Below are 19,285 nucleotides of genomic sequence, written 5' to 3'. Positions count from 1 at the left end.
GTCACGTCATGGCCACTTCTTACTCTCTTCCCTGGTCAAGGGAAGCTCTGGCCTGAAGGTGCTGTACCAACTAACCATGCCCTCGGGTTTTATTGGTCTAACATCTACACCAAAGTTTCTTTAAATCTGTGAATCGTGAGATGCTGAAGCAGAAAAAAAAAAGAGATAGGTTCTGCTCTATAGATGCAGAGGGTGAACCTGGACTTGGGGTGAACATGAACGTTTATTCCAGGCTTAGGGATCACCTGGGTGCCATCCTTCCGTTATGCTAGGATGTATCCTTGGAGTTGCCCTCAGCATGTAAGACTGGGGCTCAGAGGCAACGAGATTCTTTTTTGCACCTGGTTCAAAATGAAGCTCTCAAGGCTGCTCCCCGAGATGAGTTTCATAAATAGTCTTATCCGTGGAAGCACCATTGGATAAGGGGATGAGTTGCAGGGGTGACAGCTTTGAAGAGGCAGCAGTTGTTACACAAAATTCAGCGTTTGCGTTTTAAAAAAGTGGTACTGTGCCTTATGTTTAGTAAATATTAAGGGTATGCTTTCGGCTGTGCAACAGCAAACTATTAGCTCATGTGGAGATGGAATATTAATAATTCTCTGCTCTATCCATCAGAGGTAATCAATTAGTGCTGATCTAACATGATGGAAGTTTGTCTTTTGGCTTTATGTGTTTTGCCTGTGACAGCTCTGAAATAGTTCAGTTGATGACACAGTCACGTGAGGGTAGGAAATCAGGATAAAGAAGGAAAGGAGGTAGGAGTTACAGGCGTGATTCTGGAAGTTCTGTGCTCCTGTGTTACCACCGCACATGAATAGGCTGTGACTAGGAAGGGAGGAGACTAGAATGCATTTGATAGCCCACAGCCGTAGTGAGATCTCTTTCTGTTTCTAATCCTTTAAATTTTTTTTTTTCTCTTTGGCTTTCCAGAAAGACATCCTCATCATCTGCAGATAATAACATGGCCTGTTGTTGTCTTTTCTTGGCTAGCTCCACTGCTGGCACTCCTTCAGCAGTGTCAGATCACTGTCGAGAGTGGGCACTGCTCTTTTTCCTGTTTTGATTCAGACCCCTCTGGTGCTTCACTCTTAAACATAAGGTTTGAGATAGATGCCTTTGCCTTTTTCAAAAGGAAATTACCCATCTGTTCCTGTTTGACTCAATTTGACTTGTGAATCACAAATGAAAAAATGCTTTATTAAGTGCCCATCTTTTACATACTGGGTGGGTACACGTGTTCACCTGGTAATAGGATGAATTATGATCCGTAGATGATCTAACGCTGAACCACGGGACAAGATTTTCAGGGGTGACCCATAAAGAAGTGGCCCTCTCCGCTTGTCTCCCTCCTGCCTGGGAAGGGCCCGGTCGACCGAAAGACCACATGCACCCGTTCTGTCTTCCCCGCAGACATAGAGTTCAACATCACGGGCAATTACGGCAGTCCAGTGCACGTGAACCACAACGCCAACTACAGCTCGATGCCCTCCCCAGACATGGACCCCGCCGACCGGCGCCAGCCCGAGCAGGCCCGCCGGCCCCTCAGCGTTGCCACGGACAACATGATGCTGGAGTTTTACAAAAAGGATGGGTATGAACTCACGTCCCTTTCTCAGCGCTGGGGGCCGGGGGAAGGAGGGGTTGATTGAGACGGGATGACAGGAAGGCTGCACTTAGCAGCAGTGGTTTAAGTGGCTTGTGGCTGTTAGTGTGTCAGCTCATCCTTGATGCTTCCGTCTGGGCTATTTGGGGGTGCTAGGCTTGCTTTCCACCTTGCAGGCTGGAAGTAAGCGCAGCCTCTGAGCTGACAGTTGTGATCTTATTGATTGATTAGTTCTCATCAAAAGAAAAAAAAACTTGGTCGAAAGGGGGAACTGGAAAAAAAAGATACTGAAGACTTTCTTTTGACTCCGCATTTACAAGTATCAATTCTCAAATCTTCAGTGGTTTTGTTCTGATGACGGGTCTGCTTGTCTGCACCCCTCAGCAACATCCTTACATCAGGAACACCTGCAGTGCGTAGTTTAACATTCCCAGTTCCAGTCTCTTTTAAACAGAGCGAAAACCTAAACCTTGAAGCAATCTGAGTGTAAAATCCTCGTAAGCTTCTAAGATTTGTTTTCCTGTCTTTTATGATTGACGCTATTTTGATGCCGTTGTTATGAGACTCATAGATGCACCCGGCTTAATTTGCACAGGAATGACCCTCTTGCAGCCATATGAAATCAGTTCACATAATACGTAATTGCATGATGTGATTCCCGTAAGTCAAGTGGGCACAGACAGGTTTCCTAAGGAGCACAGCTGATTCACGGGAGGCATCCGCTCAGCGCCGGCACCGCATACATGGGCTTGAGGCATTGGCTCGTGTGTCCTGCAGAGGAAAGGGTGAAAACCCCGAACTGCGGGGGGTATGGGTCTTACTTTCCACCCCTCTTCTCTTCTGGGTGGGAGTCGGACCTCCACCTGTGTCCTGTGATGATGGGGCGTATTCACGAGGACCAGTGCCCCTGCTCGTTCCCTTACTGCCAGGGACCCTTCCTGTGAGAGGCAGGTGGGGGGTGTTTCTCTGCTCTGTGCTGTTGTTTGTTGTTCTCTGTGTGATGGGGAAAGAAAAACTGGAAATTCTTAGAAGTTAAAGAATCTATAAAAAAAAAGAGCATACTTAGAATCTGATCTTTGCATCGTAGGAGAGAGAGACAGAGATAGAGCTAGCGAAGGCATTGGAATTTGTTTTTAAAACTCAGTTTAAGCGACTCAGTTCGTGTGTGACGTGTATCTAGCTGGGGGGATGCCCTGGAGGGTCAGTTCTGGTCCTTTGGTCCCCGGTGTTGGCGCATCAGACAGAGGTGGGCTCCCCGTCCTCCCTGCCAGACCTTTTCTGATTCCCAGCCGCCTCCGAAAAGCCACGCAGGTGACGTCTATGAGGACATTATCACCGTGGAATCTTGGGGGACTCAGCACTCAGTGTCCTCTGGCCCTGCAGTATGGTCTTCCGCGTGTAAAGAGCCAAGGTTATTGGGACATCTGTGGATAGACAGCCGTCCCACAGGGCCTCAGGGTCTGCGGGCAGCTTCACGTGCTGCCGGGGCCTTACCACCAGAGGGTTTAGGGGTACAGAGGCTGGAACCATGCACGTCAGACCACGTCAGCAAGTGCTGTGTAGACACGTCAAGCTGTCCCTGCCACACTGCCAAAATTGTGAATTTGTGGCCTCAATCAATAAGCTACTAAATTTCTAGGGTGTTCTGTTATGCGACTAAAGATAATCAGAACAAGCTTTAAAAAAAAAAGATACGGATGTCCTGCCCCCTGCAGCTCCACGCAGCTGCTTTTTCCAGGCCTGAAACCTGATGTACCTGCAGCCATTGCACTTGCATTCTGACCCTCAGGGGGCCTCCGCCAGGGCCCACTGACAGCAGCCCCCGAATCCACGAGGTTATGTACACCAGGGCTCGCGGCCTCCCTTGGAGTGCAGTTTAGCATGTGACTCATCCTGAGCCTGTGCGTGAAGCCGCTCGGCAGGGGGTTGTGTCTCACCACCCCACCTTGGGCCTTCACCAGGATGCTCTATCATGTGGAATACGTGTGTGTGATTGAGAAGTTCGGGAGCAATCGTGGAACACGTGTTCCACTGATGCTTGGTTATTTTGGGGCAGGAGGCGAGGAGACGGACATTTGGGGTCTCTTGAGCTCCTGAAACACGGGATTCAACACGTTGAAACTGTTTTCATGAGTGTGTGATTTCTTAGGGTCTTTTACACCCTGTGAGCTGCCCTGCACCTTCGCAAGGGGCAGTGGCATCATTTCCCAGATTTATTAGATCCTAAAGCCTGTTGGCATGAGACGGGCAGAACTCCTGTTCCAAGGGACTTTTTTCTTTCTTATTTTTAATTTTATTTACTTATTTATTTAAGGCTTATCAAGTCTTAGTGGCAGCCCGCGGGCTCTTCGTTGCGGCGCGTGGGCTTCTCTCTAGCTGTGTCATGCAGGCTCAGTAGTTGTGGCATGCACGGGCTTAGTTGCCCTGCAGCACATGGGATCTTAGTTTCCTGACCAGGGACCGAACCAGCGTCCCCTGCATGAGAAGGCGGATTCTTAGCCACTGGGCCCCCAGGGAGGTCCCGGGCTTGTTTTTTCAGTTGTGCATATTGAGGTCCTTTGCAGACCTAGTGGGAGGACAGAGAGCCCCCAAATACAGTCGCCCTGAAAGGGGTTACATCGTGGATAGAGGGTGTAGGAATTTTACTTCAGATGGAGCCTCAACGTGGCATAAGACAAGCTTACCTAGAAAGCCATTCTGGGTACCAGTGGAAACTTTGACTCGGATTTGGGGGTTGGATTGGTTGGCGGAGCCTTCGGGAGGTGTGTTCTTGGCCCAAGCCCTGCCTGCACGTCCACATTTCCAGGATTTACACATTCGTGGATGCCGAGACCGGGTCTGTGAAGTGTTGCCAGCTGACTCCAGCCTTTATTTGCACTGGGGAGGTGAAGAAACTGTTGTTTTTGCACTTTGGAGAGGAATTATCCCGAGAGGAGCTGGAAATACTGGATTCTGGCCTTCCTGGGGGAGTGCAGACAAGGCTAAGCCAGGATTTTTAGGGTCCGTCTTATCCATCGTTCACCTTGGTCTCTGCGGGCCCCTGCCACACTGCCCGGCCTCCAAGTTCATCTTAGACGGTCAGGGAACTCCCAAAGCTTCCGTGGATTTTTGGGAGATACCAGGTTTTTTTGCCTTCTTTCTCTTGGTGGGTCTTTGTCAAGTGTAACTGATCTCTAGAACAAAAATCAAAACCTGTCCGATCTCTGTAGACTTGAATACCCCAAAGCCATTCGTTGGCTGACATCTCTGCCTAGGACTGTTCCTGATGAAGATTGAAAAACACCGTGACAGGGGACTTCCCTGGCGGTCCAGTGGGGAGGACTCCGTGCTTCTGCTGCAGGGTACACGGGTTCAGTCCCTGGTCAGGGTACTAAGATCCCACGTGCCACGCAGCGTGGCCAAAAGTTAAAAAAATAAAATAAAAAATAAAAACAGCATGACAGATGTCTACCCTACAGAGGCCAAAAGAAAAACAAAAAATAACTGCTAACCCCTGACAGCTCATCACCTGGAATGGTCCACAGCAGATTTCTGTTCTCAGTGATATGTGTGTTCTCGCTGTAGACACATGTTCTTATGCTGGAGTCTCCAACTTTCAGATTTTTTTCTTCCTGGGGCATGCCTTTGTCTCCTAATTTTTAGGGTCCTGGATCTTTTCCTTTTGTTGGCTGCCAGGTTACAGACTTAAAAACAGGAATGCTAGTCCATTTTCTGCATCAAGAAGAACTGTTCCGGACTTCCTAGGTGGCGCAGTGGTTAAGAATCTGCTTGTCAATGCAGGGACACAGGTTCGAGCCCTGCTCTGGGAAGATTCCACATGCCGCGGAGCAACTAGTAAGTCCGTGCGCCACAACTATTGAAGCTCACGCGCCTAGAGCCCGTGCTCCACAATAAGAGAAGCCACTACAATGAGGAGCCCGTGCACCACAACGAAGAGTAGCCCCTGCTCACATCAACTAGAGAAAGCCTGTGTGCAGCAATGAAAACCAATAAATAAATTTATTCATTAACAAAAAAAAGAACTGTTCCATGATACAGTCTCTCATGAAAAATACAAAGTGTAGCTTAGGATACGTTCCCTGCAAATACGAGGTCCTGGTGGCCTGGGAGGAGTGGAGCAGGGCACAGTAGACTTCAGCGGGGCTCCCTTGCCAACGTGCGGATTTGCCAGCCAGCCTGCCCCGCGTAAATCCCGAGGGTGAGCAGGTGTGGGAACCCTGAGTTCCCTGCCCGTCGTCACCTCACCCTAAGGGAGGAGTGGGAGGCGCGTGTCTCAGGTCAGCTCCCCAGACTCTGCAGGCCCTCACCTCCCACCACCTTGCTCCCTCCTTAGATGACATAGAAAGTCCAGAAGGGCGCCTCTGCCTGGGTCCCCTCCTGGACTCAGCCGCGTGCTCCTGCCTCCTGCTTTTTGATTTCCAATCCCTTTGCTTCTTGGAGGTTCTTCTGGCTTCTTGCTTCAGCTTTGACTCAGCCATAAAGGGATCCACAATCCAAATTGCTCTTGTTTTCACCAGAAGCAGCGGCTGTGGGAGATGGCATGTCTTGTGTGACATCCGTATGAGATGTGGGTATCTGTGCAGTGACTTCTGGGGGGGTTTGTTGTTTTCGATGAATTGAGCTTGGTCGTTTTTAAATAACACCCAGTTCTTTGATTCTGGTGACTGTTGCTTCTTTATGTGATGAAACAATGAGCAGAAACTTGTGACCTGCTTACACAACCTCCTGGTTGGGCCCTCCCACCTCTGAATAGCCCCCCGCTCTCGGCAGCGTGCCAGGCAATTGTATAATTTTTGTCTTTGGGCGGAGTCCTAGCTAGACCTTCGGACACTTAGATCTTCCAATCTTCCCAGCAAATCTTCATGTGCTTCTCAAGGTAAATATGCTTTGAGGCCTCCGAGAGTGTTGCTGTTGCCACTGTGATTGATTTGCTCTGTAAAGATTTTTACTGCCTTTTGGAAATGTCAGTGAACCCGTGATGCGTGTTCCCTGGACACGGGATGCCGCCTCCCGTACGAAAGTCACCTCAGCTGAGAGAGCGGTGATTCCAGTCGGCACAGCTGTCTGTTGATAAATGCAGGAGTGTACGTTCACCTCTCCTTTCTTGGTAGCTGCTGCTTTGCTGTTGCGATTTAGCGGGTCTCATTGGTCCTCCCCCCGTGCCCTCCGCTTTGTAAACCAGGAGAAGATCCCCAGGTAGCCTGGTACGTGGGGTCAATGGTGCTGAAAGATGAGGCTGGAAATAGAAGGTGTCCCCTACCCGCCCTGATCCCAAAGCCCATGCCTGCCATGTCATACGGGGAAGGTCTTTCTAGATGAGAGAGAATAGGGTAAGGAAGAGAACACCGCGTGAGACCTCGGTCCTTTCGGGCTTCTGTTCATCACCGCGGGAAACATCCTGCCGTCCTCACCAACACTGCAGCTAAGTGGTGTCCGTTCGCTTCCCCAAGTCAGGTGTTAAGCTTTCTGCTTTTTCATCCTGATAAACTTGGAAGCCCAGAGAGCATAGTTTGCTACCCGCTGCAGCCCAACTAAATACTGGGGGACACGATTGGACCCTGTCCCAGGATTTTGAGTGCCCTCCGGGGGTGATCGGATCTCCTGTAGGAGGTGCTTGTTTGTTGGTGGAGGGTCCTCAGAGCCAAGATGACTTGCGAGCTAGTGGGTCCTGCAGAGAGACCCACTGCCCCCAAGATGCCTTGGAGGTGAGAAGTTAACAGTGACACTGGACAAGAAGGGGTCTCTGGGTGCCCCCTCCGCCCTGCCCCAGGAAAGCGTGTCGGAAGCTGTCTGTCCTGTATGTGCGGGGCTGTAGCATCGTCCTCCTCCGTGCCCCTCACTGAGGCTCCCTCCCTGCGCATTTCCTTAAAGGACCCCATCCCCCCCCCCCCCCCGCTGCCGCCAATCCCCAGACTTGGACCTTTGGTTTGAATCTTGCTGCACCTCTGCGAATGGGCAGAAGGTCATGGTGTAATCGCTCTGAGCTCCTGAGCAGCGTGGGTGAGAGTAAGCACAGGTCGACCCTCTGCACACGTACGTGGTGGAGACCAGTGCTGGCCGCTATTCTCCTGGCACGAATGGCCGTGTCTCCCTTAATCCTGGAAGTATTAGCTCTTGCCTTAGTCAGTGAAGGCCTTGACTACATACCACGGAACCAGTTACCTCCTAGACCAGAGGAAAGGGATCAACTACCTTCTCATTAACGTAGATGAGAGTTGACGGCTGCCTCCACGGGTTTTTTTTTCCCCTATGAGGTGCCCCCACCTCCACCTGGGACACCAGTGTCAACTCTTCAGCTTCTCTCTTTAGTCGCCTCTGAGCTTGGTGGGTTGATTTTCCCCCCTGCAATCAGAAAAGGCACTTTAACTAGAGAGACCAACTAAACCGGAACAACTTCCTGGCACAACGAAAGCCCCAGGCTGAGCCGCTGACCTTGACAGAGACAAGCTGTGTCCAAGGGAAGGCACAGTTTTTTCGACACTAATATCTGTATGTTTCTGTCCCTGCAGCCTTAGGAAAATCCAAAGGTACGGTATCCTCGGGTAGCGACGAGGCCACGTTCAGTCTCTGACCACTAAGTGAGCTGTGCCTTAGCGAGCTCTGCAAGGGGGTGAATGTGCGTGTCTGGTTGCTTTGGCCGATTTACTCAAAGCTGACTGTGTTCCCCTCGTTAAAATGGAATCGGGGCAGGGACCGACCAGAGGCGCGATCCGCCCTTCCCCGCTGCATAGGCCCTGCAGAGGGGGTAGCGCAGCCAGCATCCCGGGGCTGACGCGGACTCCTCGGTGGGTCCCGTGCTCTCGACCCCCAGTGACAAAAAGAAGGATGGCTGTGCAGATGTCCCCTGCTGGCCGGTGCCGTGTTCTGGTCCGAAGCTGCCCCCCGCTGTCCTGCCCGCCTCCGCCCCCCAGTGAGACCGCTCTCTGCTCTGAGGGAAGCTTGGATTCTGGGGAGCTGGTCAGGCGGGCGGTGGTCCGAAAGCCAGCGGTGCCCGGGCCGCAGGTGGGAGCCCTGCGCGGAGCTGCCGGGATGCTCGAGCGCCTCGGTCCGCGGAGCACGGCCCGCCGCTGCCTGGCTTCCCGGGTCTGGGAGGTGCTGCGGCTGCGCTGCGGGGCGCTTGGCGGGGGAGGGAGCGCGGCGCCCAGCACGCGGCTGAGCCTGGGCGTCTCTGTCCCCGGCCAGCATGGGCGTGAGGGTCATGGACACGTCGTGGGTGGCTCGAAGAGGCTCCTCGGCCGGCCGGAAGGCGTCCTGCGCCCCACCCGCCGTGCAGCCCCCCGCCCCGCCCGCCGAGCTCGCCGCGACCCTGCCGTCGCCCCTCCCGGAGCAGCCCCCCGAGGGCCCCGCGTTGCCGGCGCTGTCTCCATCCGGCCTTGGCCTCCCGCCCGGGGCGGAGCGGACCAGGTAAGCAGGTGCTGTGCCCGCCCCGGGGTGGGCTGGCCTGCAGTGCACCTGGGGGGGGGGGGTTTGCTGCACCCACGGAAAGCTTCTTGGAGTTGGTCATCCCACCCGCCCCCATTTCTAAGCACCCTGGTTTGGTGTCTGCGTCGTGCTGGCAGCCAGCAGCCACGCACAGCCGCTGGATCTTCAGGTGGAGCCCGGGCTTTCGGAGAGCGGCATGCCGCGCACACGTGTAAGGCGGCCGCTGGCTCAGGCCAGGCGAGGCAGCCGAGTCCCGGCTCCCCTTGTCCCCGCCCCGGTACAGCTTCCCTATTTTGCAATTTAGAATTTCAGTGTTTCTGTGGTCCTCTCCTCCACGTGGAGATTCGTAGGGACCATTTTACTGCTCAGATGGGTGCACGTCAGGTAAAGAACGGGGGTGCCGTGGTTGTGCTGGGCCTGGTGACCTTTGCCGCCTGCGGCAGGACCGCATGTCATTCTCGTGGAGGAAGAAAGCAGATGGGTTTTCTCAATCCAGTGCTAGTTCCGTGAACTCTTGTGGAAGGTGGCCGTTGTGTCCCCAGAGGTGAAAACTGTGATCTGAGCTGTGACGGCACACGCACGGCGTGTGGTCGTTCTTACCCAGGGGCACAGGGGGAGGAGGCCATCCCTGGCCCTTCCTTGGAAGGGACGTGGTCGGAGGAGAGTCTGGAAGTGGGGGTCGCACGAGGAGACTGCTTTGCCGTTTGTTTCTGTCTGTCCTAAAACAGCAACTCGGAGAAGCAGGAGAGCTCCTTCCCTGGAGCGGCTGTGCGTTCCAGTGTGCCCTGTGACCCCCAGGCCGCCGCTGGAGAGATTTTTGTGACTTTGGGAAGCCGAACCTCTCAACTCAGGCTTTGCATGTGCGGGTGCACACAGACACACACACACAGACACGCACACACAGACACACACACAGACACACAGAGACACATACACGCACACAGGCACACACACAGGTGCACACACAGGCACACACAGAGAGACACACGCACACACACAGAGACACAGGCACACAAATACCAACCCCCTGAGTGAAGGGATTGCAAGGTGTTTTTTTTTCTTTAATGAGTAGAAGACATTTTTGCCGAGAAATGGGGAAATGACAGTCAGAGCTGGGGAGGGCACGGGCAGTGACCGTGGATGGGGTGGTGGCCGGTGGCTCCTCCGGAGGAAGAAGGCTCGCCCGCTCTGGCCGTGGACTCGTGGGCTTCGGTCCCGTTTGAGGGGTGCAGGAAGGGGACGGGGAGTTCGGCAGAAGCAGGGGCTGTTGGCCGTGGGCCAGAGGAGGAAACGGATGAATAGGAGACTTGCTGGGATGGTCTTCTGCTGGAGAGACGGCAGAGGCCAGGAGAGGGAGCTGGCCGTGGGCGCCACACGGAGATGGGAGTGGAACCCAGGCCCTCAGTGCCCCAGGAGGGGACGGTCGCCTCCGCGGGCATCTTTGAAGGCTTTAAGAAGGGCTGAGAGAACCACACCCGCCCAGGGGAACATGTGTTCGGTTCCCGGTGCCGATGCAAAAGTGGCCTGAGTTCAGGGGCTCTCTTTTGTCCTGTGTGCTTGCGTTTCAGCACTTCTAAAAGCAAGGAACTTTCTCCAGGATCTGGGCAGAAAGGAAGTCCAGGTTCCAGCCAGGGGACATCCAGTGTGGGGACGCAGCCCGGGACACAGCCGGGTGCCAGCCTCAGCCAGCCGCCCGCGGACCAGAGCCCTCACACCCTCCGGAAAGGTACATCACCACCACCTGCCTCCGGGGCTCGGGCCAGAGAGCTGTCACAGCGCCTGGAAGCGTTTCCCTCCATTAGCACGGAGATTTAGAAACTGGTTTCCTGAAGAATTCCTGGTCTGCGCGTGAGAGCTTTAGGAAATTAGCCGACCCCCAAGAGGGCTTGTTCCTTCCTTATTCCTCGGGTTACTCATTTGAACAGTGGGCCCGGGTGGTGCTTGGGGGTGGGGGAGGGGGCAGATACAGGGCACGGCTCCCTGTCCACCAGGACCTCTGTGCAGCAGAATCATCGCCCAGGATCACGTGCCTTCAACCCTGCCAGGCTTCCCGCCACCGTTTAAAACACAGTGTGGAGTCTTTGGCAGGAGCACCCTGCCTGCGCCAGGGCCCGGCCCAGCTGCCCACCCCGGGAGGGTCTGTAGAAGGGCACACGGGCAGAATCGAGACTGTTTCTGCAGGAGGCCTGCCCTTTGATATTGCTCTAACGGAGGCCTGAGAATGTGTCCACGGGCCCGGGAGCTGCCCACGCCAGGTGTCTGCCACTGAAACCCACTGCTGGGGCCCCGTTACTCTCCCTGAAATGATTCCCAGAGCTGAGACGCACTCCGTGGTGATGCTTCATCAGTGGGGGCTGTGTGGATCATATGTCCATCAGAACCACCTTTATTGATTTTCAGCTTCTGTTGTCACGAAGTCTGTAAGGTGCCTAAATTAGCGCATTGTCTCATTTGGTCTCAGTTCAGGCCTGTCCAGCCTCTAGGGGTGGCTTTAGCTCCGGGACGTGGGACCGGGCTGTTTCTCCTTATCCTCGCACGGGGCCCCTCCCGGCCACCCTGGCTGCGGGCTCCCCTGCGAGCCCATCCTCCGAGCCCGCCCTCGCCCAGCCCTTCCGTCCTGCTCATCCCCGTTCATCCGTTTACGTCCTGCACGTGTTTGTTGAGCCTGTGACGTGTAGAGCTCCGGGGCTGTAACCGAGCAGCAGACGTGGCCTCTGCAGACAGGTAAACACGGAACTGCAGTGCAAAGGTGTTGCCCCTGGACCACCTGTGTGAGCTCAGGACACCGAGGGTCACATGGGGACTCCCTCCCAGCACAGGAGGTTGGCCAAAGTGGTGGTGGAGGGCTTTTAGCACGCCAGGGCTCTCTCCAGCACCAGCACGTTTCCCTGATAGAATGCTTTGGCCATCTCTGTTTACGCGGCTTTTAACTCTGCCTCAGCCGCGCGAGGCAGGGTGATGGGCAAGCCGCTCTTCTGTCCCGGGGGGTCGGGGCTCCTGTTCCAGGCCAGGTGGCTTCCCAAAGCCAGTGGGGCACTGGCCCTCTCGTCCTTCAGAGCACCTTGGACCCAGGCAGGGGTTTCCCAGGTGACGTTCAGCATCTCAGAGCCATCGTTTGAAAGGCACGCCGCTGCCCATGAATGACACACTGAGTTTTTGACCCCCTCAGTCTTTGGACGACGTGCCTACAGTCTTACATCATGACCTGTCCACCACGCCGAGCGTTAAATGTTGCCACAGACATCATGGCGATGTCCCTGGGGAAGACGTGTTCCAGCACTGACACCTGGAGTCTTCCCCGGGAGGAGACGCACAGAATGCCTGTGTCAGCCAGCAGGGCTGAAAAGTGGTTTTAAGTCATGATTATACGGTGTTTGACATACATGAGCCTGTGTAATTATTACAGTGCTGTGGAGGAAGTATGATTCTCCCCAGTGCATACAAGAGGTTTGAATAAAATCCCCCGGCTTGCAGCAGGTGAGACGGGATAGGAATTTGAACCCAAGTTAGCGGGACTCAGGAAAGCAGGAGCCTTACTTGTCCACCCCACGCACCATGGAGCCAGGGAGGTGCACGCGGCATCGTCGGGGTTGATGGTGTTCCGTGGGGGGGTGGGGAGGAGGGAGGAGAGTGAGGCCTCTTTGAGGGCTTGAAAGACAATTTCTTTGAGAATTGGTGCTACCCACAATCTCATAGATCAGTGATTGCTTTCTTGAGACATTTGTCTACCAAGGGATCTTCTAAATGTCAGAATTTGTCATCCTTGCCAGTTCCTTCCTGATTAAAGGCATAATGTGGTTGTCATCCTTTAGCTGAGTAAGTAAATAAAAAAGGGGGAATGAAGGCAGTGTGGAGGGGTGGGGGCAACGGTGCCCTTCGAACAAAGAATGCAGTAGGTCTGTACACATCTACACCCAGGGTTCTTGAAGGGAAAACACCTCCGGGGCAAGTCCAGAGGACTGAGGGGAGGACAGGGAAAGACAGGCAGAGCGACGGAGGCTCTGGGCCTCTGTGGCCGGGGCACTTGGTCATAGGTCACTGTTAGGGGATCCCAGAGTCATTGGGCAGGTTCAGCCCAAGGACGGTCGCTCTGTCCAGGGTCCGCTGTCCCAAGCCGATCTCTACCCGTCCGCTCCTGGACTCTGCCTCCCCGACGTCCCCCTCCTCAGAGCCACCCGTGATGCGCGCACCACTTTGAGGCGATGGGAGGACACTGCCTGGAGATGGGACGTGTGTTCCCGCGTTTGGGTGGGGTGTCTGTGTGTGGATCACAGCTGGAATCCAAAGGAGAGGAGGAGAAATTAGTGAACAGATGGGTGGATATGAAAACTTGCAGTTCTAGGTGAATTTTAAAAAATGGTGTTGGCTGCTCTCAGGGTGGCCGGAGCTGGGGGTGGGGGCGGCGAGGGGTGGGCGGCTGGGAAGGGCGTGCCAACCGCCACACGCGTGGTGAGTGTCACTTAACCACCCTGTGTGCTGTGTTTCCTCTTTCAGTTTCCAAGAAGCTGGCCCCCATCCCGCCCAAGGTCCCCTTCGGCCAGCCGGGGTCCCTGCCTGAGCCGCCTGCCGCCGGCCAGCCGTCCCCGCTCAGCCTCTCCCCGACGCCCCCCAGCACGCCGTCACCCTACGGACTGAGCTACCCGCCGGGGTGCTCCCTGGCCTCGGGCCAGCTCTCCCCGGCGGCCGCCGTGCCCCCGCTGGCCTCCCCCTCCGGCTTCACGGGCGCCCTGAGCAAGTCTCGGCCCACCCCGAAGCCCCGGCAGAGGCCCACCCTGCCGCCGCCCCAGCCGCCCACCGTCAGCCTCGCGGCCTCCAGCCCACTGTCCGCTGAGCATCCCGTGCTGGACGGCATGTCCCCCGGCGAGAGCATGTCCACAGGTAACCGCCGCGCGCGCCGCATCTCCGGGAGCCCTGGGGGCCTCCGCAGGGGGATGGACGCTGTTGGCCAGCGAGGGCCGTGCCGGCACCACGCGTGGCATCCGGGGTGGTCTCCTTGAAAGCCCCCGTGAGGCTGTGGGAAGCCCTGGCCAGTTGTCCTGCGGGGAGGGGCTTCCCTAGGGGATTTCTCCCAACTGAACACCCGCCAGCCCTGGGGTTCTGACGCTGCCCTTCCTTCGGGGGCTGAGCACCCTGCGTCCGTGGGGGCAGGGGACTGGCTGTGACAGCGGCACAGCTGGCACCCGGGCACCGCTGAGGCCGGAGGCTTTCCTGGGTGCAGCCCCGCACCCACACGGCTGCCAGTCCTCACCGTGAGAACAGAGGCTGAGAACCAAAGACATCTTTTCCCTAGTCACTAAGCCTTGTTAGAAAAATGGTTTTTTAGCACAATGTGTTTAGAGAGGGGTCCCTTTCAGAGAAGATGTGTGGCCCCTGGTTCTGGAGCTGCTGATTGGAGACGCCCACGGCAACTAAATTTGGTTTTGCTTTAAAGTCAAAGACAGAGCTGTTTTCCTCCAGGAAAACGTATGGGCATAACACACACACATCACACAGATACATGCACGCAGGCACATGCACGCCACGTATGCACACACCACGTACACACATACCACACATACACACACCACGTATATACACACCACGTACACACACACCATGTATATACACCACACGTACACACGCCACATACACACACCACATACGCACACACCACGTACACACACACCACGTATATACCACACATACATGCACCACGTATACACACACCACATACACACACCATGTATATACACACCACGTATACACACGCACCACGTACACACAGATCACACATACACCACACATACACATACCACATATACACACACCACACACACACCCCACATATATACATGTACACGCACCACGTATACACACACCATGTATATACACACCACACATACACCACGTATACACACACACCACACACACCCACCACATATATACATGTACACACACCGCGTATACACACGCACCACGTACACACAGACCACACATACACCACACATACACATACCACATATACACACACCACACACACACCCCACATATATACATGTACACGCACCACGTATACACACACCATGTATATACACACCACACATACACCACGTATACACACACACCACACACACCCACCACATATATACATGTACACACACCACGTATACACACACCATATACATACACCACACACACACACACACAGGTACATGCACGCAAGCACCCTCGCACCACGTATACACACACCACACACACACACCACATATACATACCATATACACACAAACTGTATACAAGCACAGCTGCCTCCACACACAGACACACTTGAGAGAACACCTTGGCCCCGGGTCCCACGTGCACTGGCACTGCTCACAGGTTGTGCTTTCGTCCCCACGCCCTCCTGGAGCGATGTTTGCCACGATCAGGTGGAAGGTGAGCCTGTGCGCTCAGCGCCTAGCTGCCTGGGAAGGGGCACCCCTGGCGTGCGTGTTCGTGGTAGGGCAGACGTGAGTGTTGTGGGGAGCAGCCGTCTGGGGCCTCGGCTGCTTTATCTTCTCTGTGATTACTGGTGAAGGTCCAGCTGCTCTGTCCACCCCGAGGCTTATAAAACATGAAGGAAGGTCCTCCCTGCAGAACCAGAGTGGGCTTCGCTTCCTGCCAGGGGTTCTAGAAGAGCCCTTGATGGATGGGAGGGGGCCCAGACCTCTGCCCTGGGGAGGGATCTGGATGAGGGGTGAGGTCCGCTTCCCTTTTGTCTGGTTCAGAGCTGCGGCCCTTTAGTGGTCCTCCTGTGCCCCATCTGACCTGTCCCGATGTCCTCTGGCGGTGGTAGGCTGGCCCACCATCCTGCGGGGTGGGGGTCTGGGCGGCATGGCCAGTGGTCTGCTGTGGCCCGTCTGACTGTGATGCTGTGCGTGGCCGGTGGTCTGCTGCGGGCCGTCTGACTGTGATGCTGTGTGTGGCCGGTGGTCTGCTGTGGCCCGTCTGACTGTGATGCCGTGCGTGGCCGGTGGTCTGCTGTGGCCCGTCTGTGATGCTGGGTGTGGCCGGTGGTCTGCTGTGGCCTGTCCGACTGTGATGCTGGGCGTGGCCGGTGGTCTGCAGTGGCCCATCTGTGATGCTGTGCGTGGCCGGTGGTCTGCTGTGGCCCGTCTGACTGTGATGCTGTGCGTGGCCGGTGGTCTGCTGTGGCCCGTCTGACTGTGATGCTGGGCGTGGCCGGTGGTCTGCTGTGGCCCATCTGTGATGCTGGGCGTGGCCGGTGGTCTGCTGTGTCCCATCTGACTGATGCTGGGTGTGCTTGGTGGTCTGCTGTGGCCTGACTGAGCGGCGTGGCCTGTGGTCTGCTGTGGCCCGTCTGACTGTGATACTGGGTGTGGTCTGTGTCCCGTTCCCGTCTCATTGTATTTATTCCTTTCTCCGAATCCTGTCGCTGTGTTCTCGCAGCCGTGTGACACGGGGGACGCGGTTGTGGATACGTGAGGGGGATTTCAGGGTAAGCGGCCCCGGCCTCGCCCCTCCGCTCGCAGCCAGGCCGCAGCCCCGTGCTCTGCATGCGCCCCGACCCGCACGGCAGCCTCCCGCAGGCTTGGGGTCACTGGCCTCCTCCTTTCTCTTCTCAGGAGGAGGTGGGGGAGAAGCCGGCCTCGCTCACCTCCCCCGCCTTCTCCCTCCGGAGTCACCTCATCCCAGCTGCTCCCCCCGGCCACTTGGGTTTCCAGTGAGGGGGTGACAACCCTGTCCTTCATCCCATGTGCCTTTGTGTCACTGGATGGCCTGCTGAAGACATGTGCCCAGTGTCGGGGAGATGCACATGCACCCCTGGTTCCGGGCAGGGCCTCGGAGAGGACCCGCCGGGTGCGGCGGGCACACCCTCCAGCGCAGGGCCCAGAGCCTGTGCTCCGGCCGTGATGCTTGGCAGGTCCTGAAGAATCCATAGTGCTCGTTCTGGAATTTATCCTGAGCTCATTTTTACCCCAGTGTATGGGGCCAGCCAGGGCCTTTCTGTCCACCTCAATGACATACTTTGAGAGCCTTTATACCAGTTTCTGCTTGGTCTCCTCCTCCTGTAGAGAGCAGATGCTCAAGAGGAAAACCGAGGCAAGAGCAGGGAGGAAGCCGGAGGAAGCAGGTATCTTGGCTGCAGTCAGAAAGGGGCGACCAGAAGTAAAGCAGAGGGGTCCCCCCCAGTGCCCCCAGGAGAGCTGCTGAGCTGTGGTCCTGCAGACTTCTGACAGCACAGCTCCAGGGCATCCAGCGCCCACTCGGGCCCCACGACCGGCCCTCCTGGCGTCTCTGACGCAGGGACAGGCCTCCCCTTTCCCGGTGGTCGGTGGCGGGGGGGGGCTTCTTTCCCCCCACGCCCCGCCATCCACTCAGGCATCTGAGGGGACAGGCAGGTGGCGGCTGGGCAGCTCTCCTTGGGGCTGCACATCCTTTACCTGCAGGCAGGTTCCCGCCTGTATTAGCCAGGGACTGCTCGGGCCCAGGCAGGGCAGGAAACACCCAGGGTTACGCTCCCCCTGGCTACAGAGATGGCACTTCGACCTCAAGCCGTAGGGCTTGTGGCTCCCCGCACGGGCCAGGCCCGCAGTGGGGCCCCGGCAGGCGGGCCGGGGCGCGAGGAGGAGCAAGGCCAGGCCGCAGCCCCCAGGCCCCGCCGGGTCGGGCAGGGGGTCTGTGTGGGGGTCGGGGAGAGAGAGGGACCTTTGTCCCAGAGCTTCCATGTTTGTGTTGTCTTTGAGGACAGTGTGCAAACGTCTGTCTGTCCACTTGCCGTGGTCTTCCTTTGGCGGCACGTTTGTTTTACAAAAGCACGCGGCGCCCCCCGTGCGCGGCGCAGGGCCGCCCCCCGGTCCAGGTGCGCGTTCTCCGCCCTCCGGCCCGGCACGGCGAGGCCGAGTGAGGCCACAGGTCGAGCAGTCCTGGAGGGGGAGCAGGCCGAGCAGGGCCTGCCAGGGTCCCCTTAGCCCCCTGCGGCCCCCGGGCGGGCGGGACCGGCTGTCTGGCGGCCGCCCCTCCGGGCCCCGCAGCCCAGCCGGCACTGAGCCACCGTCCCTCAGGGACCCTGTCTCTCACGTCTCCCAGCAGGTGACCTTTCAGCGCCCCCAGTGGGGGTGTAACTGGAGGGGAGCGGCTTCCCTAGGGCTGGGGTGGGGGGCGGGGGGCGCCCCGTACTGCTGGCGCCCCGAGGGGGACCGTCCTGCCTGCCCCAGCCGCCCCAGAGGTACCCGTTGTGGTCTTGAGCGAGGCCGTCTCAGGACCCCCCCACTTGCTCACGGACCTGGGAGAAGGCTGTTTCCCCAGCCTGTAACCCGATCCCCGCAGACTTTAGGGACCTAATGCCGCCCTGAAATCCCCCAAAAGGTGTCACTGAGACCCGGCCAGAAGCCTCCTTTTTATGGAGGCTCAGGCTCGAGGGTGTAGGTGTCACGGGGCCGGGGGAGCCGGCCCGCGGGTCTGAGGCACAGGGCGGGGGTCTCTGGAGGGCGGCCCCGCCCCCGCGAGAGGATGCTTCCGCGGCCCCCGGACGCGCCGGCCCTCCCGTGCCGCAGCCCCGCTCAGGTCCCCTTCTCTGCCGCCTTCCAGATCTGGTCCACCTCGACGTCCCCTCCATCCACGTGGAGCTGGGCGCGGCGCTGCGCCTCGGGCCGCTGGAGCACGCGCGGCGGCCCTCGGTGGACGTGAAGCGGGAGGAGGAGGAGGAGTCGGAGAGCACGGCGCTCTGAGCGGCCGCGGCGGGATGCGCCCACCGCCCCCAGGGCCGCTGCGCCAGGGCCGCCGCGAGGCCGCAGCTCTGCAGCTCTGCGGACAGCCGCCCGGCGGGCGGCGGCGCGGGTTTGGTGCGTTCCTCCGGGTGGTGACTCTGGCCTTTTGTTTGATCTCTGCCTTTTGACTTTGTGCCTATTTGGATCCACGTTCGGCCTCCACGCCAAGCGACCGCCCTCCCCCCTCAAGGGCTTGTGTCTCAGAACCGTCCTCTGCAGGCTGGGGTGAGGAGGGCCCAGCGGCCGGTCGGCCCCGGGGCTGCCTGTCACCTGTGCCGGCAGCCACGGCGAGTCCTGCGCGGTCGGCCTGATGGTACAGAGCGGGGGCGGGGTGAGGGCGTCTCACTCCCAGGAGCCCTGGCCGGCCTGCTGCTTCCCAGGGGAGGGCCGGCCAGGGCGAACCTTCATCGGCGGGCGCTAAAGCAAATAGCTAAACACGAAATTCAAGTTTTACTGCTCCACGCTGGGGAATGAAGCTCCCTTTACTATCTCATGGTTTTTCTATTTCTGA

The 19,285-nt window shown here is 57.2% G+C and overlaps 1 protein-coding gene across 2 annotated transcripts in view; it reads left to right on the top strand.

Annotated features, from left to right (window-relative positions):
- The window catches only part of ARHGAP44 (Rho GTPase activating protein 44), a 149,467-nt gene extending 130,476 nt beyond the window's left edge, over positions 1-18,991 (top strand). The window contains exons 16-21 of one of the 2 annotated variants that reach the window (XM_057717207.1): positions 1,411-1,591; positions 8,786-9,007; positions 10,594-10,751; positions 13,520-13,903; positions 16,454-16,502; positions 18,596-18,991. In XM_057717207.1, coding sequence (XP_057573190.1) covers positions 1,411-1,591; positions 8,786-9,007; positions 10,594-10,751; positions 13,520-13,903; positions 16,454-16,461 — 953 coding nt within the window. In that variant the 3' untranslated portion in view covers positions 16,462-16,502; positions 18,596-18,991. The remainder of the gene's footprint in view (positions 1-1,410; positions 1,592-8,785; positions 9,008-10,593; positions 10,752-13,519; positions 13,904-16,453; positions 16,503-18,595) is intronic. The other variant, XM_057717208.1, reaches the window with a different exon arrangement.
- The last annotated feature ends 294 nt before the right edge of the window (positions 18,992-19,285 follow it).

The sequence above is a fragment of the Hippopotamus amphibius genome, chromosome 17 (genome assembly GCF_030028045.1).
Source record: "Hippopotamus amphibius kiboko isolate mHipAmp2 chromosome 17, mHipAmp2.hap2, whole genome shotgun sequence".
NCBI lineage: Eukaryota > Metazoa > Chordata > Mammalia > Artiodactyla > Hippopotamidae > Hippopotamus > Hippopotamus amphibius.
This window is presented reverse-complemented; position numbering and strand designations above follow the sequence as displayed.